Consider the following 27,376-nt stretch of genomic DNA (forward strand, 5'->3'; position numbering starts at 1 on the left):
ATGAACATGTATTACGAAGGTCAATTCAAGCAAAAATACCGATGTAAAATAACAATGAACGATTAGCCGATATCTATATCGGATTTTAATCACTTTGGGCTGATACAGAACGTCTTCTGCTCAGTAAAACTCTTGCCAACATTTAATTGGCGCATATTTTTTTGCGTGGGGCACGTTTTTCTTAACAACCAAATAATACACAGTGTTGCCGTAGTCTTTTTTTTCTCCAGGCGTCTAATGTATTTGTCGTGCGTCGTAAAGAAACTGTAGCAATGTTGGTGAAATTTTTGTGTCACAAGCTGACGTTTAGTTTCAGTCTCACTGTCTTCTACTGTACAGTACAACAAGTAATTTGCCACATGTCGTGATTAGTTCGGTACATAGTCACTGTGGTGGAAAGCACCCGGTGATGCATTCAAGTTAACAAAGATTACAATAGAATGCCGAACCAATCTTTGCAGCAGAATTATATTTCATGAAATGCCATTAGAGTGCCGAACAATCTTCCGTTTTGAAAGTGGTATTTTATTCTCCATCAAAAGAACACCCTTTTCTCTCTCTCCAGTCGTACACTTCCATAAACATGACAACATGAAACCTTTTGAATGATTTAAAAACTGTATTTTGACCTGTATTTTACGCACTTAAAAATCCATTTCTTTAGCGTTAAATGGGATTGAATCCCAAAGCGATTTGAATTCGTGGTCACCTGCTTACGTTCACAACCGTACTTACGTAGGTTCATTGCATCCAATTCAATTATTACCGTCTCCTGCCGATATTTGGCCCCGCTAGTTATTGTAAGGCTTCGGTTAATGCCGCAAGCTGCGTGGATTAAAGTCCGCTAGTCAATTCAATAGAACAAATTTGTATAGATAAAAATAAGACAACCCTTACAGCGACCTTCAATAACAGCAGCTTTTGGATTTTTGTTAACTCTAAAAATTGATTGAATTTAAAGCTTCTATGTGCAATGTGCACTTAATGGGCAGGGATATGGTAGAACTTATCCACGGCAATCGTGCCATAATTTGGTTTGCGTGACGTACAGAGTAGTTTGAATAAATAACTGGGGGATGTATGCACATTGACGAACACAAAGACATTAGTTAAAACGGACAGTCAGGGATTTAGAACGCTTGGGTAATAAGCGAACCGTCAGAGAACGGGACAAATGAATGTTACATGATTGCTATTGCGTTATATAGCTGGTTAATTAAAATGCATCGACGTCGATGTGACAAAAATATTAATTCGATAAAGCATATCCCAACTTCTTTAGAATTCGGCTCGGTTATGATTTCTATTGGGATGTATTTTTTCCTCTCATCGTTGTAGAAGGAACATACTAAAAGAAAGTGATATTCGTTTTCTACGTCGCCACTGTCACAAATTTTACAAATTATGTAAATTTTTGTGCAATGCAGAGCTAGAGACATTTTCAAGTGAAATGACGTAACATAAATACTAGTATTCATTTGAAATACGCTACATGACTTTGACTTTGATGTACTTGTACATTTCTTACGTTGTATATTTTGCAATAAACATATATATCATATCATATCATATCTTCTTATTTGCTGCGAAACTCATGTTAGTAATTCATTTCGGATATTTAATTGATAAAATAAACAATATTTTTTGTAAAATAAATATGACACCACATAGACCAAACCATTGCTTGTAACTCAGTAATTGCTAAAAGGGAAGGTTTTATTGTAGGTAGGTGGGTGGGTAGGTAGGTGGGTAGGTAGGTAGGTAGGTAGGTAGGTAGGTGGGTAGGTAGGTACATCTTGTAGGTAGGTAGGTGGGTAGGTAGGTAGGTAGGTAGGTAGGTAGGTGAGTGTTTTGTGAACCAACTGGAAAAACAGAAGTAATGACAACGCCATGTCAGTCAGTGCATACATCTGACGATATAGTGAAACATGTATATTTTGTAAGACCGCGTCTTTTAGGGGCGACATCAATAGTTCAATGTAGGATAAAAAAGTAAATTGTCTTACTTTGGGGTGGGGGTTTTGAGCCATTTTAGTTCTCATCCTACAAAATCGATTTTTCTTTTAATGAATGTTTTGTACCCCTAAATACAAATATTTCTTTAAAACTGTCAAACTGAGAACAGGAAAATTTTTTGCTATAGTAAAAAGTGTCAACAGTACAAAAGAATATTTGTACTCACTATATACTGGCAGTATATTCATAACACTACTAAAACTACCTACATACTGGTTTCAAATTGATTGTGTGGTTTGAAGCAATTTTCAATTTCGGCAAATTCAGTTTGAAGGGTAGGGGTGGAGGGGGGGGGGGGTTTCTGAGGCCTAAGTATAATACTTAAGTGTTTTATCCTATATTGAACTATTGATCTCGTCCCTTATAACAGTGACTGAGTCTCAGACAATGCAACTTCTATTCCAAATTCGGTCCATGCATTAATAACATCACGGCGTTGCTAATTATGTATTTTTATTCTTCACATTGGCAGATCGTAGTGATATCGTATATTCACTGACTTGGTAAATACACTGTACTTGAATAGCAGTGATTGATTGACTGACTGACTGACTGACTGACTGACTGACTGACTGACTGACAGACAGACAGACAGACAGACAGACAGACAGACAGACAGACAGACAGACAGACAGACAGACAGACAGACAGACAGACAGACAGACAGACAGACAGACAGACAGACAGACAGACAGACAGACAGACAGACAGACAGACAGACAGACAGACAGACAGACAGACAGATAGATAGATAGATAGATAGATAGATAGATAGATAGATAGATAGATAGATAGATAGATAGATAGATAGATAGATAGATAGATAGATAGATAGATAGATAGATAGATAGATAGATAGATTGATTGATTGGTTGATTGATATTGTCCCCGTGACATAGTCCATCGATCATTTTATTGCTGTGTAAACCGAGAAACAGAATCGACACGCCGGTCAAAGATCTAAAAATACCTCAACAATAAATCACCTGAATTTTTGACAGTAGCCTCAAAAAAAAAAATTACGCATGCAGCGCACACGAGAAGTGGAGATTTACTCGAGAATTGGCGATTTCGTGTTTACCAATGCGATTCAGTATATATCTACCCAAGAATATCGACTTGATTAGAATGCTAGCCGATAAAATCCAGACGATAAAGTGGGGTTACCATTCATTCAGTTTACTAATTTCTGCACCTGAGGCCGCTGCTAATGTACATTTACAAAACGCTCCTCGACGTCATCTATCGCACCCTATTATACAGCCACAGTCACAATGTCGTTTGATTTCAAGTTAAACGTCAACACCAATACATGCATGTAAGCATGAGGAATAGTACACTCAGTTAACTTTTACAAGTTCATTTACCGCCTTCTAATTTTTTGTGTTATCTTAATAAACCAACTGGGTATATTTTCATGGTGTCCTATGACAAGTACAGAAAAGCGTTTGATCATGATCAGCATCACGGTGCTATCTGACACTCGCCTAGCCAGAAGTAGCATTTGATGTTCACTTAGTGCAATTAACGTGATTAGTAGTAATGTCTGACAACGACATCTAGATAACTGCGAGCATATTGTTTGCGTTATATCCAACTTAAATACCGTAATTTGGTGAACCTTTCATGGACTTTATCAATCAGGCTTAAGCTTAATACTGCCGTGAAAAGCTCACCATAGACAAGTTTTTCCTTAACCGAAACAAACTACTATCTAAAAACGAGAACGCCAGTAGTGGAGTCATGATGGTTGAATGGTTAGTTAGAGTGGCAGGCTTGGAATTTGCAGGTAGCGGCGCGGGCTCGAGAGTCGCTGCTGCCGTTTGTTCCCAAGTTGGTAAAGCCTGAACCACGAATGTGCCGCAGTCAACCCAGCCTTTGGTTGTCTGATATCATATACGTGTATAAAGGCTGGCATAATCGTGGTTCAAACTTGCCAAAAGACTTTCGTCATTCAGAAACAAAACGCCAACGTCGAGGCTCGAATCAAAACTTTCAGATTCCACTTTAACTATTCGAACATAAGTCCACGTTCATTATTGATGTCCAAGTCGTCCACCGAACATTTTTTGTGTGGAAACGGCAGATCCCCCACCCTCACCCCCCAATTTATATTTCTCATGCAAGAGCGGGACAATATTCTGACCCACGAAAACGAACTTGACATTCAAACGAACGTTGTCAAGATACAGAACCATATAACAAAATTACCCAACATAATACAATAATAGTGTAGTACACTATTACACACTTTTACACTCTTGAAGAAAGGTCGTGACATTTTGACATTTCCCGACAGCGACAAATCTTGACGGCTATGGTTTCAAAGTGACACACTCCTACTATACTTTCATTCCAAGGAATTTAAACCGTTAAATATAGCAAGTTAAATGTCTAGATGTCCACTTCAGTGTTAATTGAATGTGGCGTTAAATAAAAAACCATCGAACCTCTGCACGATGAACAAAGAAGAAGACGTTTTACGTGTATAGGTTTGTCTAAGCAATGATATAGTCAGGATCTAAGCATGAGTGGCAATGTCGAGTTAAGTGACTTCGGTGAGACATTCATGTTCGACCTCTCTGATACTTGTGTTTCATCCGTTCCTTGCAGCAATTATGAAAAGACGCTTAGAGTGTTATAATAATTTGTGCTTTTTATATGGGTAAATGTTTGCTTTGGACGCTGTTATGTTTTTGAATTATAGCTTTCAACATATTATCTCTCTCTCTCTCTTTTGAAGCTCACATGAAATAAATATATATAATAATGTTGTTGGTTCTTATATAGCGCTTTCCCACCCAGTCTGGGTGCTCAACGCGCTTTACAATATATTACCCCTAGTTCGGATCTATATCGGCACAACGACCCTTTATACTTCCTCAACTCCCTGGGGAGCATATAATCCACTGCAGCCTTTATAAGTGCATAGGATTAAAGCATTTACATTGTAGCCTCTATCCTACCAGGTCCCCAATTATACAGCTGGGTTGACTGAGGCACAGTCATGGTTCAAATCTTGCCCAATAATTTTTTGTCATTCAGGACCAACCGGCAGAGACGAGGCTCGAACTTGCAACCTGCAGATTCAAAGCCGGCCACTCTAACCATTCGCCAATGTATATGTATTTCTCCAAGAAATAAAGGTATTTTCAAAAACTTTGAGTTCTAGGGAGTCATTCCATGATTTCACATTCCATAAATTTTGGGCGTTTGCCAAGAAATACTAAACAACTTGAAACTCTATTTCACCTCTTTTGTTCTTACACTAGTTTACTCCTAAGTGCTTATTACTTTTAGATGAATAGTCATGAATATTCAGTGTGTATCTAATAAATATGCATATCGGCTAAGTCCCATTAGGCAACGGTGGACCTGTGTGTGAAATGTTTAGGTAGAACAGATTTTCAATTTGGTGTTTCTTGACAATCGCGCAGAAATTCTGTGATGTGAAATTATGAAATGTCTCTCCAGAACCCAAAGTTCATGGAAATCCATATATTTTCGGGAGTGGTGTTCTCCTTTAACCATCTCACTGAAGTCTACAGTCACTCACTATTACTTGTGGTAGACAGTCATATTTGACATTTTTGAACATTCAACAAACTACTAAACCATCTAAATATGTACATGTAAAGATACCCGTAAATCCAATCTATTCCGCCGTAATGAATATCAAATGGTATCGAGACACACAGACAGTGAAGACGACCAACTAGGTAAAGTTAATTACGTGACCTTTTTGACTTTCTATATTAGTCTGTGATTGGCTAGATCGCCTGCGGCCAATCGCTTCTTAGTAATGGACTATATTCAACTTAACTTGGCAAATATTGTTTTGTAGTTAACATTAATTGAACTTGAAGTAACGGGGTCATTACACAAAGTTGCTGTAGAGGGGGGTCAATAGAAAGTCAATATAAATAGAAAAGTAGGCAGGTGGAGTTTTCTAGACAATGATGTAAACGTGAGTCGCTAAAAGTAGATAACTAATTGATTATTTGAAACCTTTTGTATATCGTTACAGATAAGGTAAATTTAATCGAAATTGCTATCAGGGTCTTCGTCTAATGCACCCTTTCACGAGTCTTCCCCATTTTATCTACTATTAACATGTAATGAATGAATCGTCATGAGAAAGTAATCAATGTAAACTAATCACCACTCTTGCCAGTCAGAGCATAGATTTTTCGGTATGTATTCAACAACTGAAATACTAAACAGAGGTTGTGTTGGCGTAAAAGGGTGATAATCACTTCCACTGGATTCTGAAATTGTTACGGAATTTGGACGATTTTACAGAGTAATTTCAGAAGATTTATTTTCAAACCTTTTTAGAAAATTTAATTAAGGTGTCCATGTCTAGACTGTAAAATGTTTGTCATTCCTTGCAGGATGGATATTGCAAAGTTTACACGTGACACATACCGTAAAGGTAAATAGTGCTGAAATTAATTTTGCGCAGCTCAAAATCTGACTCAAAAAATCAAATTCTATTAATAAGCCCATGCCAATTCTCATCAATTTTAATTATTAGAATTCATAATATTTCAAAGTATCAAATTTCAATTACTTTAAAAAGTGGGCATAAGGATGGTAAATTTGCATTTATTTTGAATTTTTCATTCATAAAACAGCTTTGCTATGTTTTCCTACTTGATGAAAAAAAAACAATGCGAACGAACATTTGATGTCATGATGTTCATCTACTAAGTAAATAATTAGTGTATGTTTTAACTGTTGACAGTACTTGCCTGATGTTATGTTGTTTGGTTAACATCAAATACAACAGAAGCTAGACAGAGTTGTCACTATAATCAACAATTGACCATCAATGCAACACTGGTTTCATAGACATAAGCTTTAAAATTTGTCCACGTATCCATAGCAACTATTTTCAATTTGCTGGTACTGTAAGAGACGACCATACAATATAGGTTATGATGACTTTCCCCGTCTTTTTTATTCCGTCATTTTGACGACATTGCAAAGATTGGAATGAATGGCTAACTGTATTCCCATCAGACCCGTACATCACAGAATTAACTTAAAGTTCTAAATCCAACGCTCAACAAAAGAAATATAACACTTTTTATCGAGTATCATCAATCACTTGCAAAGGATATTCTATAGTATGCGTGTCATTCAGGGAAATATACTAAATGATGAGACGAACTAGAAAATAAAGCACACAAGTAGACAAAGAAACGAATCAGACAGACTGACAGTTGATAGACAGACAGACAGACAGACAGACAGACAGACAGACAGACAGACAGACAGACAGACAGACAGACAGACAAATCAATAACACAAATACGGTAAAGTTAGTAGTACGAGAGAAAAGCTCTTTGGATTTCTCGACCCCCTAAATATAAAAAATTGATTTTAATTGGTGTAAAATGTACCTAGTACCCTAAGTAGAAAAGATTTAGAGACTTTTTAGCATTATTTTACTCTTCAAATGCAATATCTAGTTTATATTCCGTATTTTCTATATGCAAAGTCCCACTCACTCACTCACTCACTCACCCACCCACCCACTCACTCACTCACTCACTCACTCACTCACTCACTCACTCACTCACTCACTCACTCACTCACTCTCAGTAGTCAACTCTCTCTCTCTCTCTCTCTCTGTAGTCAACTCTCTCTCTCTCTCTCTCTCTCTCTCTCTCTCTCTCTCTCTCTCTCTCTCTCTCTCTCTCTCTCTCTCTCTCTCTCAGTAGTCAACACTGAATACATTCATCACGTACATCATTATAGGCCTTCCACTTAACATACATCATTCTGTGTATATGACCTGCAGTAAAGAGTCAACATTGAAATTGACTTTCTACGAGTATCGTAGACAACGACAGTTAGCTTCATCCTCGCATTTGACGAGTGGAAATGTTTACAGATATCCAAACTATAATCTAATCCTGACAAAACACAAAACCCGTATCACAAAAAAATATCCAGATATTCGGTAGTTTAAATACAAACAAATATCAAATATCGACGCACATTTCCCGCACTATATTTGACAATGACAACCTTACGCTTCAGCGAACGCCCAAATGATTAATTGCCATATTTTACCGACGTAAACACTGACGTAAAAGACGGACGACTGGCAGAGAGGCGGACTTCTATGCAATATTGACTGACAACGACATACAAAACCCACTCTGTAAATAGTCGCTGTGAGGCACTAATGAATTTAGCCTTCGTACAAACAACACAAAAAACCATCGAACCATATTGCTTTCTTACTTGTCACCGTGTATGTGTAATTTATCGGCGGAGTAAACTGAAATATTAAACCATAGACCCTCCACCAAGTATGCAAGATTAAACATATCCTACTACTCTTGTAAAAATGTGTAGAAATATAAAATCTAATTTTAGGATTTTTCTAAACATATCACTAATATTTGATATAATAATATCAATTCAAATACAGCTTTTATTTCTATGTTTTAATGCTGTATAGTTTTACTCAGAGTGACTGTATACAATTCATTGCAAGCACCCACTACAAATTTGTGTACATGAACAAAATTGCACACGTGAGTATTACTTCAAACGTGGTTGATAACACTTGTGTGCTTTCCAATATTATTTATGATACTTCCGCTATTTCATCCTCTAAAACCCCTGAAACGCTTTTTTTTGACGATTTCCTAGTCTGCCCAGACAAAGAACTTGAAATTTTGTAAAGACTGCCTGAGGCGAATACAAATTCGCTTTGACAAGGTAAACGCAACTCGAATGAAATCACGAGATTTACATGTTAAATTGTATATATGTCAATTTCAAACAGAGCCGATATTCTGTCATTGCATTACGATATAGTGAACGTGTCTATTTCACGTTGCTTTTAAAAAATTTCTCTGCATTGACCAGACAGACGTGTTGCGTATATACATCTTTATTGCCATAATATAACTGAATGTCAGAAAGCGACATGTACAGACGCAATGTGTACACCTTGATAACTGAAAGGTTGCTATATACCACACGATAGCCATGTTGTACGCGTTCGAACAGAAAATATGGAATGTATGCCCAGGTCGCCTACGTCACGACGCACCCACATATATTTGAGTACAAATAATCACAATCGCCATCATTTTTTCTTTTATTATAATTCTATATTTCTTCTGATCAATATTTTTTTATTTTCAATCAGCTGGAAAAAATACTGACATAAAGCAAAGTGGTGCGACGAAGAGATTCTTTTTAAATTTTTATAAAAATTTTTTTTTTATATATTTAAAAAAAAAAAATTCTCAACGAGCTTTATTCTCAACAAACCTGTCACTCAATCTACTATTTATGGCAGTTATTGTTCTTTTTATTTAGTACTTTAAAGCAAGTGTGTGGGGGGGGTAGATGTCATTTGCTTGTTCATGATTGGCTTGATGCAGTTGTCTTCACTGAAGTAGGGAGGGTTATTTTAGTGTTTCCCCTGATCCGCTCACTGCATGGGCTGAACAAACACACACACACACACACACACACACACACACACACACACACACACACACACACACACACACACACACAAAGACCGACGAGAGGGTATTTAAGACGGTGATGCGCGCGCTGACCAGAAACAATTCTTCTTATTTTTTGACCTAAGGTTTTGTTTTATCACTGCTCGTCTTCCACTCGTAGTGACAAGACCCCTTATGTTACTCATATTTTTTCTTGGTTTTACGCAAAATAAAAAATAAATGAGGGAATAAATTACAACCAGGCATGTACGTTCAATAAAGAGCTTATACCTAATGCATTGACTGGGAACACAAACGGTAAATACTTTAACACAGGCCTAATGCAATATCGCAGCCAAATTACTGAAGTCGAAGACTGGAGAACAAATGAAAACTGATGAGGTTGGTGGACTTATAAAGATAGTTGTGTTTGTAATATCGAGTAGTTTTAGTCATGAAAGCGCAAATGGACTTTAGTGATTGAAAGCTCCTTCTGCCGGTAAGACTAATGATTTGAACATGCTTCCCCTCCGGATACGAAGTAAGAATGCAACTATAAATGGCTATTTTAAAACCATCACGTTTTACAGTCTAGAAACTTCGACCATAGTTGTACAGAAAGGCAAAGTGGCTTCATTACTGTGTTGGCACGCTCTTCAAGAATTCTTTCTGTCTGTACGGCTAATCCACTCGGGTTTTTTCTTTTGTTCCTGAACACGTCAGTTAATATGTAAAAAAATATTCTCGGTGACTGATTCATTTTAATGAACACCGAGTTGATAACAGGGCTCGAAGCGTTGTACAAATCACTTTTACTTTACACGCCTCCACACTGATTACAACATAACGAAATATCTACTTTTATATAACTTGACTGACGAATCACGTGATTTTTTTTTACATCTTGACCGAAGTACAAGCCTGCACTGATAAAGATATCATTAATATTTGACAGCAGAAAACTGACTAATTCATCAAATATTACTGTAAAGTTAAGGAGAATTGTTCAGTTACGTGTCAACGATCAAAATGTCGTCATCTCCTTTGACTCTACATGTACCCAATGTTCATCGAAACACCCTTCACAGAATCACCGCCATGACTAACTAGTGATAACTAATTACATGTACCACAGTTTGCTGTGAAAGTCGTCAATCTTATCAATTCACTTTTTCTCTAATTTTTCTGGTGACCCGAATAGCATTTGTATTAATCTCTGATTAAAACTGACAGCTCACATCAATCTTACGTACCAATTAATTTTTTCGTTGTTGAAAATAATTCTCCTTGCAATCAGCTTCTATTGTTGCCATAAGAACAGGGGACAGGGGTCAAAATCAAGAGACGTGGTGTTTACGTGGAGAATACTTCATCAAAGTGGGCAGCAATAGTGAATCATTAGGCAGGTTGAAGGTCAATTGTTTGCTTCGTGCAGGGGAAATGTTTTTGAATCAATCTGAGTGCCACCTTAAATACATCATGTATTTTTGCGGCAATTCTAGAATGTTAATTGTAATGTAACCACCAGGCCTCTTTGCGGTAACACTATAAGGCTCATTTTCGTAACGCCACTAGGCCCCACATCAGTCTTTACGGTAACAGCAAACTACCCATTGTCATAAAAACCACCAGGCCTCTCTACGGCAATAGTAGAACGCTCATTGTCGTATTAAAGCTACCGGGCCTTCCTATGACAACAGTAAAACTAATTTATTCTAGATGACGTACTCATTAGCATTGAAAGAACCCTTGATAGACAGCAAAACATGACTAAACTGGCAAATTAATAGTTTTACAGTCCCCCCCCCCTCAAAAAAAAGAAAATAAATGAAAACAGATAAATTGATAAATAAACGGAACTATTTTGGTAAGTATACCTTTTTGGTAATAAAACATACTGTTATCAATATTATTTCAACATTTATCTATTATACATTCAAAACTGTTCTTTTCAGAGGCGAATCTGTCGTCAAAATTATTTCATTTACACCTGGTACAAAACTCTATCAAAATATTTTGTCCTAATTCTTTAGCGCCACACGTGTCTAGCAACATCAATCTCTGTGGACATGATCGTAGGTGTTTGTTGTTATACAGTCTTTTCAAACAACAACTAACGACGGAGTCTACGATAATTGTAAATATACATTAATTTCACACTTTCCAGATGACTACGTTGTCATTCCCGAGAGTTTAGCCCTGGCAGTGAATAGTAGTAATTTCTTCCTATGTTTTGACAAAACTGTATTCTCATGTATTCTGTATGTCCGCCGTTTTGACTATATTTGGATGATATTTTATATGTCAAGCGTTTGCATTCATTAAAAAAATATTGAAGAGTTCTCTTTTAGGAATATTTTTCTTCATTACACTGCAGACAATATTGTAAATATATAGCGATATGTTAGCCGCTTTGACTATTTTTCGATGCCACTTTATTTGTCAAGCGGTTTGCGCTCATTAGCATTTTTTTCAAGAATTCTCTTAAATTTTAGGAACATTTTCTCTACAGTCAAAATTGTAAGTATTGCAAGGCTGTGTTTGAAATCAGCCTTTAGAGGATGTTTCATTCGCCACGCTGAAGTCAAAATTGCAAGTATATTGCGATAGATGCCAACGACCTTAAAGTAAGAAAGAAGAGTTACTTAATCTAAGAAATGATCTGAATACTAAATCAAAGAACGTAGGTGAAAGGCGATTAACACACCACTCTTAAAACTTAATCGTCCTTACGCTTTCTTCGCAGACACCAGATATTGTCTACGGATACACTATGTGCTTGATTCTGTGCATGAACGATATGTTTTACATCTCACCCACTATCCATTCTGCTGGTTTTAACTTTTTTAACGATTTTTTTTTGTTCTTAAAGCTATGACTACTTTACCATGAAGGTACGAATATATTAAAGGGACACAGTCCATAACTTTATGATTTTTAGTTATTACTTCTGTTTCATTTTGAAATATTTTACTCCAAATGCTAAAATGTGTTGAAGCATGATGCCTAGCAATTGGTAGAACTCAAACTCGGAATTCGTTTGTGGTATTAAATGACGTCGCAATATTATTTTGGGGAATATCACTTTATTCGAAAAACACCATTCTCAGTTGTCAATTGTCTTTATGTATATAACAATCGCGTTGTGTCCGCTCAGATTTGTTTCTGGGTAATTTTAATGTGTGGGTATGTGAATGTGGGTTCGTCTGTATTAAAAGTAACTTCATATGTAACCACAATAGGGGCCTCAATTGCTATACTGGACAAGGCTGTATTGTTCAAAATGTCCTTTAAACTGATATTTCAGACAAAATAAAAACGCTGTGTATACTTCCGATGTTAAGACAAACGCTGAACATATAAAATCTTGAACATATAAAATCAGCCAGTCCTTTTGAATTTAATTAAAATAGGTGACTATATTCTAATACTTAGATATATTTCAAAAAGTACATATTGAAGGAGATCGATGTACATTCTAAGCACGTTACGTATGCAAATTTCTCCGTTCCGTATGCAAATTTCAATCGTTCTATCTTGTTTCGTATGCAAATTTCAATGGTTCTATCTTGTACCCGAAAGTGTAGTTCCTTAATTGAATAAAGTGAAGATATTTCATTAAAGGCATTCTCAGATTCTGTTTAATATTTTGTTATATTGAAAAGCAGGGGCACTTTGACAGAATAAAGCTTAAATAAAGTAGAATGAAGCAATAAAGAAACAAACTAATAAAAAATGTACTGTTAGAATCTAAATAAACTATGAACAAAAAACAATTTATCACAGTAACACTTCCCAAGAGAACAGATTTTGCATTTTAAAAGCACGCGGAGGATGAATTTTAAAAAGGAAAAAAAAACACAGCACTCAACATCAAATGTGATTAAAAGACGTTGCTATCATGGAAGACAACGTTTTCTCTCTCTCAAAAAAAAAATCCAAAATAAAAGATGCGAGTTTGCAATTGGGATAACATCAATAATAGGAAACAAGTTTACAATCGAGATAAGGGATTCTAACCATTGTCCGGCTGTGTATGTCGACGTTGATAGGCACAAGGTGGTTTCATCAGCTCTTTTACTACATTAAAAATACGAACCTTTAAGCTATTCTAGTATAGAGTTAAAGTCGATGCATATCTTCATTGCATTAACTGTTGTCTTCTGGCGTTGTTTGCACAGTTGAGGGCCTGACAGGAGTTCATCGACATCCTTTTACTACTGTTATGTAATCGATTTGTTCATGTATTTATTACGACTGAACACCTAAGCGTAAGACACTACGAGTATTTTGAATATGAAGCAAAATGTACCCACAACTAATATGTGTAAATCCGGCGTGTACCCCTTTAAAGCATGGAAACAACGACCTGCCTAGAGTATCGGTCAACCAACACTGTAAACAATCGAGGTTGGATTGGAGGGTATTGTTTTTGACATAAACATTCATTCCTAGTTACACTCCTACATCAGATAAACATGGTCTATCAACCGTATTCGAGATGTCCCTACACTTCAGTACAGCTATTGCAAGAAATTCAGCCAAGGAAAATACGAGTGACTTGAGGAGCATTGTCACTATGAGTCGAAAGACAGGTAATGACAAAACTCTCAGGTCACGAGTCAGGTCAGGTCCGGCTGAATGAAGAAAACATATTGTGAAATAATATAATTAAGCTTATATTCCCGAAAGCATAATTTTTATTTAAGAAAAAATAATAATAAAAGAAAACTAATAACGATTTTGAAATTGTGACCTTATTTCGTGCACCGCAGAAAAAGATTGACGTAGACATACGTTGTTGTAACATAGAACGACCAAGGCATAATCCCCATATTGTTTGTTCGAATGCGTTCAAGTTTGTTTGTGTGTGTGAGGTTTAGTAACTGTGATACATGTAAGTACCTACACGTGAGCTGCCTGAATTGCTAAGGTGGACTCACCACTTCAACGCATTTTATGGGTCATTTGAATTTCTCGCTCAAGTATCCAAAGGGTGAGCCAATCCATCTTGGTTTATCTCACAACTGATTGATCGGAGAATGCTTATCACATTTGAGTGAATTTGCGTTTTCAATATTATTTTGTAACGTATGAAAAAGTAGATTAGAATGCTCGTTTCTGAAGCACTTTAAAAAAGTGTCGATAATTTCCGTCGTTCAATTACACACAGCCTTGCTGAGTTCGTTTAAGGGAAATTACTTAAAAAAATTGTATAACTTACCGTCATGAAAATATGGAAAAAATAAAATGTGACGGTCTTTGTATTGAATGCATGCTTTTCATATGTAATCACACCAAGCGTGGTAATGTGCAAACATAATATTTTCATCATCATATATGATATTGATTGTAATATTGCAATGAGATTGTCATTTCCTGTAATATTTAGATGTCATAATATCAACGATATCAAAAGTTGTTGATACATAAAGAAACATTGAAAGAATGAATAGTTCTAACAAAAAAAAACAAAGATCGTCTGCTTGTATGCTGAAAATAGTTGTGACGTCATCGCTATCGATAAATCTATACGCGGCGTGTTTAACATGTCTGTCAAATAAAGCATTCAGTTTTTATGAATGAGAAACTGGAGAAATATCAATGCAACCGCGACAATGCTAGTCATTTTCCATTGTATAATTTATCAAATGAAGTCTGGCCCTTTGGGAAAATTGTAATGTGTGACGTAATGGATTAACTTTGTAACACTTTGTTGCGGCGTATTAGTGCGCAGATTACAGGGAGCAGACATGCACATAACCGGACAGATAACATCATTTATGATTTTTTTTGGTTCCATAGAATATTGACGTGTTTGACATTTTCTCTCACTGCTATTCTAGATTTCTGACAATTCTTGACAATTCTAATTTCATTTTTGACATCTGAACTATGACCTATGACCTACTTACCATGTACGCTGTTTTCCTCTTGGCACACGCCAACCCCAGTACTCCACAGATAATAAACTGCAAGAACAAAAAATAACATGAAAATATAAAATTATCGCTCTATTCAATATCTCAGTGACTACATTCTTAATGTGGGTACAGTAGTGAATGTTATGATGTAGACGGGCTATATTAATATCTACACAGTTTTCATGGAATACCTGCGTCATTGGCAAAAATTTTAGTGCCCCCATGCGGACAAAGCTGTGAGGGATTTTGTAACGCTTATGATTATAAACCCTTTGATTTAACCGAATGCCAGAATCGATAAAAACGACTCTTCAGTAAACCACGTCAATTAAAAATATACATGACCTTTGTGACCTAGTAAATACAGTCGTCTATGAAGTTAGAAGCACATCGTTTGACGTTTAACAGGATAGCAAATCGTGTGAAACAACATTTGTTGAACTTTAACCTATTTACTGAAATACAGCGATCATGCAAATTACTCATCAAGTATGCAAGAACCATCCTGCAATAGATAGGACATTTAATTCCACAATATATCCAAATACTATGCAATACATGATGAGATTTTATAGGGTAGCAAATAGTGTGAAACAAGTTTTGTTAAACACTTGTTTACTAAAATACATCGATCATGCAAATTACTTAATTTCACAATGCATCCAAATAATACCCAACAACGGACTTTAATAGGATATATATAGTGTTTTTTACTATCTCAACAATATTGAAGAGACCTCTTCTACTCGACGTGTTTTTAAAAAATACTTTTTATACTATTATTCAACGATGGATGAAATCTTTATTTGGCGTTGAAATTCCTTGAAATATGCTTGTCTCAAACTTCTGTGACTTGTGTAAGGTAATGCACGCAGACACAGACACAGACACAGACACAGACACAGACACAAGAAATAGGACCAATCAACAATTTGCCTGAATTACCAAGTGGCACTCTGTTGATTTGCAGTGAAACATCATACACATTCCTAGTACTAACTCATTCATAAAGTATATAAGTATGTATGTAGACAACGTAAGTGCTTATAATGCAATCAACACATTCAGAAATTTATTTTAAAAATCACATTCTTGACCATAATTCTATTATTAACTGCATAATGAGTACTATAACGACTTGCATCTTTCGTAGTTCGCGCCTCAGCAGGCTGTTTTTTCCTTCGACTGTTTCCATTAATAGAATCCCATATGAAAATCCTCCTATTTGCGGAACGTTATTGTTTTACTGCACGCTATCGACAGGTTACAGTGCAATTTACAGTTTTATATTCCCTTTGGGTCAATTAATGTTTCCATAAAGAGTCCGTTGTGCACACTGCCCACTTTCTTATTATCAGCTTCATCTTGATGTGTAGGATTTGAGTCAATTTGTCGGTTAAGTGTTTTGATAAAAATCAGCCCACTTAAAAAAAATGCGTTTTAACTGGATTACTTGCCTACTGACGTATCAATACAAAAGACCCGACGCTATACTTTTGTACTGCTTGTTATACGATAAATATGCAAATAAATATGTAAACGAAAACAACAAATATGCAAATGACATACTCTTATCTGCAATCATAATACGCGTATGACAAACTTAGATATGTAAATATAATTTATGCAGCTCCTAGATCACGATTCGTGTAATATTGATAGCGTGACACGGTTGTAGAGGTTGAACTAAATTCATAAAGTTAGGTATGACATGTTAGTGTTTGACATAATGTAACTCCTGTAGTCTCAAAAGCGAATGTAAATCAATCATCATGAAACAAAGTCATCAATAACAGAGAGTTGTCAGAAATATGGTCTGGGGACCGTTTATCAAAGACACGGTTTCGGAAAATTCCAACTCAAAGAACTAATTCGTGTTGTCAGTAAAGACTGGAGACACTAATGTTGCTGAATGTTTTCCCCAATTTTTTTCCAGCTATGTAATTATCTCGGTTGCTTGGGATAATAATTATGTTATTTTTGGGACATGAAGAAGTCTAAGAGAAGTATACAATATAAAAGAAAAAAACATTTTTCTTGTATAAGACATCTTAGCTAGTAACGGGATTATACTACATAACATATATGATGTATTACAGCAGTCACAGGATAAGCATGAAGTTTCAATGACATGAGATCTAGATAAGTGAGGCTGGTTACAAAACAAGGGTTCAAGTGAAAATAAATAAACCCAATAAAGAAAGCAGGGGTTGGCCTCTCACATAGCACAATGTGAAAGTGTTCACTGCAAAGTTGGATATTTGAATGTTTGTAAACATGAACAATCTACCAAACATTTACCATGTGTATATTGTAATAATAGGAGTGTGTATCTGCCACTGTTTACAGCAGATCAGACATTTTGGAAACATTAATTATATATTATCTTTATTGTATTTTATCTTGACACAAAGTTTTGTCGCCAGTCTCACTGAGCATAACCATACTTGGTATAACACATATCTGGTATATGTGTTATGACCATAGAAATGGTTCATGGTTGTCCAAAAAATGGTTAAAAGTGCATTCGATGGGACATCACCATATTCGGTAGATATATGTGACATTTTTGGAAACAGAGTAAACATGGAATAATACAGCGAAGGAAGTTGCCTCTTTGATTTATCTAAACCATCGCAAATGACAGTCACAAAGAAAGGTTGTCAAATAAAATCATGCTTGTGCATAATAACGCGGTGAATGTAAGTCCCTTTGAAACTTACCCCTTGCAGTAGCAAAGCAGTCTACCACTTACGGTTATCAGATGGGCTTATCGTAATGAGGAGGGGGAAACTCCCTCCGGGAGAGAAGTCAATATCTAATGTTTGCAAAATGCATGGTTGATATTTTACATTTTCCCATCTACTTCAGAACACTCATAAAGTTAAATGTAGATACCTTTAACTACACACGAAAGTTAATCGTCCTTGCATCCGAAAGGACAGTAGAGGTTATCATATCTCGATCTTTAAATGGATATTTTATAGTGGAAGTCAGAGGGGAAATGAGAATCAACGGAAGCTGTACGCGTCTGATTATTAATGGTGACATCATCAACTTACGTATATGATAAGCGAGCGGTTGCTGTATGGCTTTCCCTTTTACCCTTTCATGAAATATTCACCTCAGGGACACTGTTTTTACTTGAATTCAAATACCCTAACCCCAACTCTAACCTCGTTTAAAGAATATTAACAATGTCCTATTTTCGCATAGAATTTAACACGCAAGTTATTAACGCCACATTTCACTAAAATGAGGTTAAATTTCAGATCACAATTTTATTCTCTGTTCTAAAGAGATGTTTAACTGTACCCTGATTGCAAAACACCCCCGACAATGTGAGAATTTAGAGTTATTTTTTTCTTCAGCAAAATTAAAGGTTTCACGTCTTCAATCTCGAGGTGCTTCCCAGTCATTCAAGCAATGGCTGCACTATTACAGCTATAGTAGAAAACTGTAAATGTAGTAGAAATGTGTCTTGTTTATGCAAAATGTAAGAACAGTTTACAGACAAAATGTTCGATCGTTCCCTCGTTCACTCAATGTTACTTAGTAACTCATGGCGAGACACTATGCAGTGACTGACCAAGTAAAAGAGATGTTAACAAGATGGAAGTCCCTTTACCAGACAAAAAGACAATACAAATATATTATTAAGAAATTAGAAAAATACTGAAGAAATTTCAAAAATCAATCAATCAATCAATCAATCAATCAATCAATCAATCAATCAATCAATCAATCAATCAATCAATCATTCATTTATTGCCAATTTGAAAGTCAATATGTACATGTCAATGATGACCACATAAGACAAAAGGAGAAACAAAATGGCAATTTGGAGTCCAAAAAATAGCTTTCCGCTAATCGAGTTTGGCTCCACCGCTAATGGAAATAATAAATTAACATTACGGGCTTAATTAAATGAACGTATAGATTATAAACATAACACAGACACAGAACTAATTATGATAAGACAAAGAACCATAACGGAAAATTTATACATCAGAAATGATAACAGAGTTATTACAAAAAAATATTAGAAGATTACAAAAATACTGGAGAGGTTATAAAACAATTGAGAAATTTAATACAAAAATACTGGAGTCAACTATGGTTTTAAATATTATGCATTTTGAATACTGTTTTTTTTTCTGATCATGTATATCTGCGTTCCCCTGTTTCTGTTCATGTCGGTATTTTTAATACACACGTCACATTTCTAATTATCCCTAAATCTAACCAAAAAATGTCATGTCCAGTGATGTGAAACTGATTATGGTGTCACCTGACTCTCTTCTACCTTGTAGAGAACTCTTCACTGATTTGAAATCCAAGGTACCGTGAAATGAGAAGACACCATGGCTGTCTAGACAAACAGTCACAGTTTATAGCACTCACGTTCTTAATGTCACTTGAATCGTCTCCTCCACCCCTCCCACATCACCATTCAGTTTGCCTACTGGAGGAGTTTAAACTTTAAAATTGCTCACATTCATGTAGACTTTTATCCGAAACAGTAAAGCTTAACTTTCATGGATAAGCTGTGCGACCTTTAAAATCTATACTAAAGTGGCAAGGTTCGCAAAGAATCATATACACACGAAATCTCTTATACAATCCGCGAAAAAACACCGGTGCATTTGCTTTTGCTTCTATAAAGCAGGAATTACAAAAGCTTCATACATGTAATGTAACTAGTTTTACTAAATTATCAAAGCGTAAACATCACTGGCGACAGAACCCCATATCTATTTACTGAGAAAATGCTACATATTCCAATGACCAAGTAGGACGTTACTGTTACATAACTTCCAGAAATATAAACAACTGATAAAAGCCTTGTCTGAAACTACATTAGAGTACAGACAACTATTATCTATGATTAGAGGCATCGCTGTTGTTTTTTTGTATCAGTTGTATTGTTGTGTTGGCCTAATTCTGTCTGTGCGTGAAGTCTTTCCTTACCTCATGTCGTCTGTTCCTTAGGTCATGTCATTCAAGCAAACGCACCGGTGTTTTTTTGCGGGTTGTATCTTTATATGTGCATCAATCTACCTTTAGCTTTTGGCCGGTTGGGATCTCAAATCAGCAAATAATTTTAATGTCTTTAATTTAAATTTAAATTTTGAAACAATTATTTTTCATTCATTTGAGACGAAGAGATTAAGTACAACATTGTGAGTATCTAAGCATAGATGCTGAAACGTAGACTGTGTATGTTATATATTTTTATCGTGTGCTAGGGAAACAGTAATGGGCCGTGGATAGATTTAATGACAACGGAAAAGTGTCCACCCCTCACTTCAGAAGACATCGGAATCGATAAATGTTAACATTGATGCTTGGGAAACAAATTACTACAGTGACAGACGTATTCTAAACCGTGATACATATCTCGACGATATTCCGTCGCTTTTGATGACGGTTATGAATAATGAATAAGGAAACGCAGTCGTTTGATATGTCGAGTTGCAAACGATCACCTACACACATACAAAATTCCACTAGTGGCAACTTTAAAATCAGTGCAAACCGATTTCATCGATTTTACCTAACGCTGAAGACAAAAACGCCTTCATCCGAAAAGAAATGCCTTACAGATTAAATGTATCAAGGTATAGCTGTGGACGGCTAATTAGCAAACCGTTTTGAAACCGATATTCGTTGCGTTGTCTGTCACGTACATAGCCGGCCCTATTACCTGACTGTCGTGCGGTATGTGGTGGAATATAATACTAGACCGATAGATCAGTACACACGATAACAACTCACTGGTTGTAATGCAAGGTGTAAATCAACGTAAAAAGGTGAACAGTTTAATGAGGATTTCGTTGACACACATGCTACCTGGCATATATTAACACAGTGTTTATACTGCCACAGCGTTCTTTACTTTTACAGACAGTAGAACAGGCTATTTGCTGTTTGATTTAATGCAGAAATTTTACAGGCAGCCGTTGCGACTCCTTGATAATGAATCGTTCGCTGTAGCACCTCTAACATATCACTGTCAATTACCGTTCATACACATCACGTTACTTTACACTCTCAGCGTAGAACCGACTGCAAAGCAAGCCAAATGCAATTATGGACTATTTTCTGTTTTGTAATTTTAGAAGTAGCATATTATATTTCAAGTAATATTGAAAACTCAACACGAGTTACAGTTATAGCTACAACGCTCTATTTTAGTCTTTAAGATATAAGTTTTCAGGTGGAGCGACGGTTGATCGATTTCAACTAATTTAAGTTGTCGATGTCATCACCACGAGCAAACAACACTTGAGGAGCTAAGTTTCGACCAGGGTGTCATCTTTGACACTGTGCACACACGACTCATGAGTTCAGGAGAATACGAAGCGAGTTGAAATGAAAAAATTCAATCGTTTAAATTTCGATTTGTACGAATCTTATCATTTCCTTGTGGACTCGTCTAACTAACCATACCCATGTGGGCAGGACAATGCTATGTTACAAGAATATAAGAATATGTATGGATGTATGTTTGCATGGAATGAGGATGAAAGATTAACAAGTTGTGGTTACATTATGGATAAAAAAAACCTACAGGGTGAGCTATAATGTATAATATAGCCATCATTCGACAGATTACAATTTAGGAAGATTTTCAAATTAATGTTATCCCTTTTGAAATGTAATAGTCATAACGTATCGCATTGGAAAGATGAGGGATGCTATATATATTTTTTTTGGGGGGGTGGGGGATTGTCGAATAACTACACTCTCTTTTTGAGCTTTAAAACATACAATATTTGTGACAAGTTTGGGTTTTCAGCAATTCACATCAATGCTGTTCGTCCAGCATGTACTATAAAAAGACCCTGGATACTTAACACTGGACGTAACCAATATGTCTAACATACTAGAACAAGACAACAAATATACTTGGATTGAAAGCATAGCATACAAGTATTGCGTTTAATTCACCCCTCTCATTTGGTTCAATTTACAATGGAATGTAATTTTCTCTCTGGGCAATCAGCACAAAGAAGACTTACTCCGCTGCTGGCAATAGCATTTGAATCATTTCAACAAAGACCGCGGTAAATTGGATAGTATGTATCGGTATAAATGGCGATGCATCGAGTAGCTAATTTACTGTCCCTGGGCAACCAAAACCAAATCAAATCGCCTTAGACGGCACATATAGTTCGGAAAATAAAACATATATTCACGATAAAATGAAGTCAGAAATTTGTAAATTCGGGTTCTAGATCCGGATTTTCGTTCTTTGATTTTACATGTACAGTGGCAAGATGTTGACCCATTCTCATCTCCTCTTGATCATGCCTTAAAGTTTATCTTCTACAACAACTTGGTCGTATTCTTTACATAAGTAGTCAGGGCAATGTCATCAAGAAATTGAGGCCTTAAGTCGTCAGGGGTATATATACCTATTAAAAATGACTAGATGAGGAATCTTGCCGGCAAGGATTCGAAGTTTAATCTTTAGAGATACTTCCCACTCACCCAGAACTAATTGTTTTGACCCGTATTATAGCGTTCAGTATATTTCAAGAACTGTGGTCATGCATCACGAGTGTCTTTAAATCTCTCTATCTAGGTGATCACAATTCTGGATTGTGGCGTGTTTGGACTGTAAACATCTCCAAATAATCCGTTCTCTAGCGATCTTTTTTGTACATCAAAATCCAACCACTTTGAATATCGACAATGCTATATTCATATGACATTTGTACGCTGTGGGGGTTGACTAGTCTGATAAAACGGTAACTGTTACCGATGTACGAGTGTTGCTATTTTGTCTATGTATTACATATATACTAGTATTCTTGGGTCGTACAGTTATGAGGTGAAGGTTGGTCATTTGTCTGTATATAAGCTTAATATATTCTTGGGTTGTGCCATGTGAGGTGAAGTACACAAACTATGACTAATTGCTACTCCAGCAGGGACGAGTTGATGAAATACAGATACTCATTAAAATGATGGATTTCTGGGAATTGTTCATGTTAATGTGAAAGTGTCTGAAGCGTGTGAAATAATATGCATTGAAATGCACGGTTAGTATTCATTGCCTCCTCCTTTGCATATGAACTTTATGCATTCTACTCCAAATGATCACTTACTTAGATTTTTTCATCAATTATGAAATTGTTCGGTAGCACACATCACTTAGCAGTAAATTTCACATCGCTATATATTCATCAGGCATAACTCGATACATGTACATCCTATACAATACAATTGTATACATACCATCAGCCACTGAGTACAAGCACAAACAGAATGCATTAAAAGCTTCTGTTTGGAATCATCCATCTGCTAGCTGGCATCTACGTGATGTAAGAGCCAAGCTATATTTCCAAGTATTGTTTCTTGTTTGGCATTTCACACGTGCTACACGATTACTCTTTTCCGAATCTATCTGGCAAACAAACCCCTATGTCACATATCGTTTCCGTTGTGTGCCTTTTCCCAACATAAACCATGAAAACAAGCTAAAAGGGGAAATTACCTTACACTGTTCAAATATAATCATTTACGATTCGATGGAAATTGCTATACCACGGATTTCACCGATCATAAACGACCAGAATTTCTAACATTTAAACTGTGTCAATTTCTCCCTGTCTGTTACAAGTAATTAAATGTATGTGTGTGTGTGTGTGTGTCTGTCTGTCTGTCTGTCTGTCTGTCTGTCTGTCTGTCTGTGTGTGTGTGTGTGTGTGTGTATGTATGTATGTATGTATGTATGTATGTATGTATGTATGTATGTATGTATGTATGTATGACTGCCGGTCCATCTGTACGCTGGGTTGCCTTCTGTCTATTTATTTATTTATTTATTTATCTATCGGTCTGTCTGTCTGTCTGTCTGTCTGTCTGTCTGTCTGTCTGTCTGTCTGTATGTCTGTCTGCCTGCCTGCCTGCTTGTCTGTCCGTCCTTCCCTCCCTCCCTCCCTCCCTCTGTCTCTCTGCCTGTCTGTCTGTCTGTCTGTCTGTCTGTCTGTCTGTCTGTCTGTCTGTCTGTCTGTCTGTCTGTCTGTCTGTCTGTCTGTCTGTCGGTCTGTCTGTCAGTCTGTGTTCATATGTACGTTTGTCTCGCTTGCTAGCCTTCAATCTATGTACACCTTCATTCTATAGATTTATTTGCGAAGGATATGTCACAGCAATTAAACTGCTTATAAATATATAGCAACGGAATGCACTGCAATAATCGACGACCTTGTACAAACTATACCCCACGCCGTTTTCATCTCTTTATCAGGTTGATACCGGCGCTACGAATAAAGGGTTTCTTCAAAACGGAAAAAAGCGATAGATTCCAGAGACGACCTTCATTTAAATTATATCGCGCGATTAAATTGGCTAGGGGCAGTAAAACAGCGAGATTTGGACTAAAGGTATAAAGGAAAGAAGTACAAGATCTCTCAATCATTGATTTCACATTCATGTATACATAGCTGCCCGTTTTATTCCCTATGTTGGCGAATTTGAACTAAGTATTAAAATCCTGTGATCGGGCTAGGAGGCACAATTGACTTGTTTTTAACACAGTTCACTCAATAGTACCGCAGTATTATTGCAATGAAGACAAGCCTTTCAAAAAGAACGAATACTTTTATTAATTAAAACGCTTTCACGGTTGGACAAGGTGCCACTCACATCCATGTCGGCTTGTTCTAACAAGCGAGAACTAAATGAAACTGAACTGAACTACTATATTGCTAAGTGCTAGGTGAACTCGTGATAAATGCGGTCATATAATATATGATAAAATTAACTAGTATATGATCTTTCCACGCTTAAATTTTCTTGGATGTGTCCACTCTGTTGCCATGGAGACGATAGTTACCATTCTCCATCGCTGAACTTGCTATTTCACAAAGGCTCGACATGATTGGTATTCAGCCAAGCTAATGCCGTTTCACGGTTCGTTACTGGAAATCAAATTTGTCGCACGTAGCATGAAAATGAAACGTCGTTACCTGATTACGCCGTATTACTGTCAACTCGTTAATGAAGTGCAGTCGCTCATATGATAGACTTATTTAAATTTCAGCAAATCTCGGTGAAAGTGAAAACCGTGAATCTGGTGGTCTGAGTGAATTGTGAACGCTAAAACTGCAGAGTTCACTTACAAACTACCTTCCATCAAAACGTCTACCAACAATACAACGTCATGTACTAGCGAGACTTAAACACCAAACTGTATCGAGTTACAAACTGCAGAATGATATTACGTCGAGTAGGTGTTGTCTACAACATTTTCTGCGTCTAACGGTATTTAACAAAATAACAGTGTCCAGAATTTGATCAAAAATTTTCATCACAAATTTGTAACCGACTAAATATCCGTCAAAAAAATTTGATCCCAGTTTTGTGGTGATGATGTTGTGTGTGACTAGAGTAAGTGAGCGTTTAGGTTCCCTGTGACGAGACATTATCTCAAAACACGGAGATTCACATTGCACTTTATACGAACTAGGAACAAAGCCGTGAAATCTTGTCACCATTCTCCTTTAATACATTCACGGACTTATCTAAAAGTTATCTCTAGATAGCACAATCTAACACATGGCACGGGTGTCTGTTTAATTTTGAACAAAATTGAGACCCCCAAAATACGTTTAAAATTCCTTCTGCATAGCACTTGCAACGCGATTGACATTTTCTTTGCCTGGGTATTAACCTGAACGGCGGACAACTATAAATAGAATACAGATTGAATTAAGAAATCTCTATCAAGTGAAAAAGGAGAAGTGATTATGTACTTACACAGGCCCCGCTCCACACTGGTGATACTGTATGGGCTAGCCACATCACTGCTCGCGATGATGATATTGCTCCTACTCCAAAGGAGATCAGTCCCAGGAAAATGTGAAACACTGCCAACACGGCTAATATCACTAACACTGAATACATAGCCGATGTTTTGTGTTTTTTCAGTGGACCATATTGGTAAATTGGTTTGATTAAAGGTTCACCTGGAGAGAGAGAGAGAGAGAGAGAGAGAGAGAGAGAGAGAGGGAGAGAGAGAGAGAGAGAGAGAGAGAGAGAGAGAGAGAGAGAGAGAGAGAGAGAGAGATTAGTGTTTTGCTTCCGTTTTCCCCTATATAACGGTAACCTGTGGTACTACATGTGTTGTGCGCAATGCTACTCGCAATGACATAACCTATATTACTAATGTAAAGCGCTTCAATATACAAAGGAAAGAGCACAGTTAACATCCAAGCTTTCAATGTTCTTAATCAAACTGTTTACCGTAGTCGCTGTAAACCTTAAGTGGGTTGAGAATCCAAACTCTAGTCACAGAGCTACAATTGATAACATTTCTAATCTACAGAACGACATTTACTGTTTTCTATCCGGGCAGCCTACCTTGGCAAATCAAAATAAAGTACCGGTATGTAGCGAGACTCCTAGTTCTCTAGTGTCCTAGCATATCATATCTCTGGCAGCATATATATTCCCTCGCTGACGTTGATGTGTACCTTCGGAGCACTACCATATGACTGCGTAGGTACGAGTTGTGACGAGCGGTTGCGACTTCATCACTCGGTGACGTAACAAATTATTTGAATAAGGTAGCGAGAGCCCTTCTGGATAGAAGATAGGTAAATAAAAAGTAAATCATCTCGGGGATTATATAAATTACCCAACGTGGAATAATTTGATCATGAAAATAAAACTAAATCAATAAACTGCAACGGATTATGTGCACAATAGAGAATTATGTTGTATATCGACAATCAACACCCACATTCTCGACTACTGCACTGACGAACTCAAATCATGTTAAGTTGCTATGGCAACCACCAAAATTAAGAATTGCGACAATAGCGCTGTGGGCGGGGAATGAGTGTCAACAACTCATTTACTTCTTCTTTCTTTTTTTTTAATTGGAATCCTTAGTATCAGCTGAAACTATTCAGTATAAAGTGTCTGTGAATATGAAAA

At 36.5% G+C, this 27,376-nt stretch overlaps 1 protein-coding gene across 1 annotated transcript in view; it reads right to left on the minus strand.

Annotated features, from left to right (window-relative positions):
• LOC144453751 (transmembrane protein 196-like) overlaps positions 1–26,894 on the minus strand; it is a 34,425-nt gene extending 7,531 nt beyond the window's left edge. Inside the window, exons 1-3 of the mRNA XM_078145094.1 lie at positions 26,798–26,894; positions 26,195–26,403; positions 15,416–15,472 (exon numbers count right to left, since the gene is read on the minus strand). Coding sequence (XP_078001220.1) covers positions 15,416–15,472; positions 26,195–26,341 — 204 coding nt within the window. The 5' untranslated portion in view covers positions 26,342–26,403; positions 26,798–26,894. The remainder of the gene's footprint in view (positions 1–15,415; positions 15,473–26,194; positions 26,404–26,797) is intronic.
• Between the last annotated feature and the right edge of the window lie 482 nt (positions 26,895–27,376).

The sequence above is a fragment of the Glandiceps talaboti genome, chromosome 2, assembly GCF_964340395.1.
Source record: "Glandiceps talaboti chromosome 2, keGlaTala1.1, whole genome shotgun sequence".
Classification (NCBI taxonomy): Eukaryota; Metazoa; Hemichordata; class Enteropneusta; family Spengelidae; genus Glandiceps; species Glandiceps talaboti.